The sequence below is a fragment of the Naegleria gruberi genome, assembly GCF_000004985.1.
Source record: "Naegleria gruberi genomic scaffold NAEGRscaffold_1501, whole genome shotgun sequence".
NCBI classification, from domain to species: Eukaryota; Heterolobosea; class Eutetramitea; order Acrasida; family Naegleriidae; genus Naegleria; species Naegleria gruberi.
In genome coordinates, this window is record NW_003162605.1 from 1 (window position 1) to 1,090 (window position 1,090).

At 38.7% G+C, this 1,090-nt stretch overlaps 1 protein-coding gene across 1 annotated transcript; it reads right to left on the reverse strand.

Annotated features, from left to right (window-relative positions):
• Nucleotides 1-8: 8 nt before the first annotated feature.
• NAEGRDRAFT_55035 (uncharacterized protein) lies at nt 9-1,090 on the reverse strand (the record flags this gene model as incomplete). Its single annotated transcript, XM_002667912.1, has 1 exon — nt 9-1,090. A coding segment is annotated over one exon (1,082 nt), but the record flags the coding sequence as incomplete, so codon positions are not given.

Sequence of the window (1,090 nt, forward strand, 5' to 3'; positions counted from 1 at the left end):
CGAATTACTTGGTGAGCTAATGTCTTCAGAACTAGGAGTTGCAATAACTTTGGATTCCTTTTGGACATTCTCTTCATTGTTTTCGGAATTCTTTGATTTTTCTTTAAGTGAACGTTCATATCTTTGTCTTCTAGACAAACCATCTGATTCCATTGGAATATGTTCAAGAATTGGAGATTCGGATGATTGGGATGGTGTTTCAGTTGTCATAGTCTTCTTCTTTTTCTTAAAGACGTGGCCTCTAGCTCTAGTCAATGCACTTAACTTATTTTTCTTATTAGTCTTCTTAGTTGGCTTTTTATCCTTCTTTCCCTTCTTATCAGTCTTCTTTGCACCAGTCTTCTTGTCAGTCTTTGATTTTTTACCGGTTTTCTTTTCAGTTGATTTCTTTGATTTTTTACCAGTTTTCTTTTCAGATGATTTCTTGGCAGACTTATCCTTCTTGGCAGATGGCTTCTTGTCAGACTTTTTAGTTGACTTGGTGACATCTTTCTTTGTTGTCTTTCCCTTCAAACCAGTCTTCTTGGCATTAGTCTTTACACCAGACTTATCAGTGGTTTTCTTGGCAGTCTTCTTGGTATCAGTCTTTGGCTTACCAGTTTTATCAGTTGACTTCTTGGCATTAGTCTTATTTTGAACAGACTTGGTTGTCATAGCTGGAGTCTTCTTTTCAGGAGCAGACTTTACTGTCTTTGCATCAGTCTTCTTATCAGTAGTTTTCTTGGCACCAGTCTTTGGCAGACCAGATTTATCAGTTGACTTCTTGGCATCAGACTTCTTGGTATCGACAACAGGTTTAGCTGGCTTGGTATCAACTGGCTTCTTTGTTGGTTTAGCAATTTCTTTTGGTGTGGCATCTGCCTTCTTTTCAGCTGCTTCAGTCTTGGCAACAGATTTCTTTTCAACAGTTGGTTGTGCTACTGGTTTAAGGGCAGCTGAGGCAGATGATGATTGTTTCTTTGGAAGAACAGGACCTACAAAATCTTTATCACCTTCTTTTGGGAAAGATTTAGCAGGGTTCTTATTGTTGACAACAATTGGTGAGCCAACGGAAGCTGGCTTTGGTTGAACGGTTGGTTTAGAAACTGGT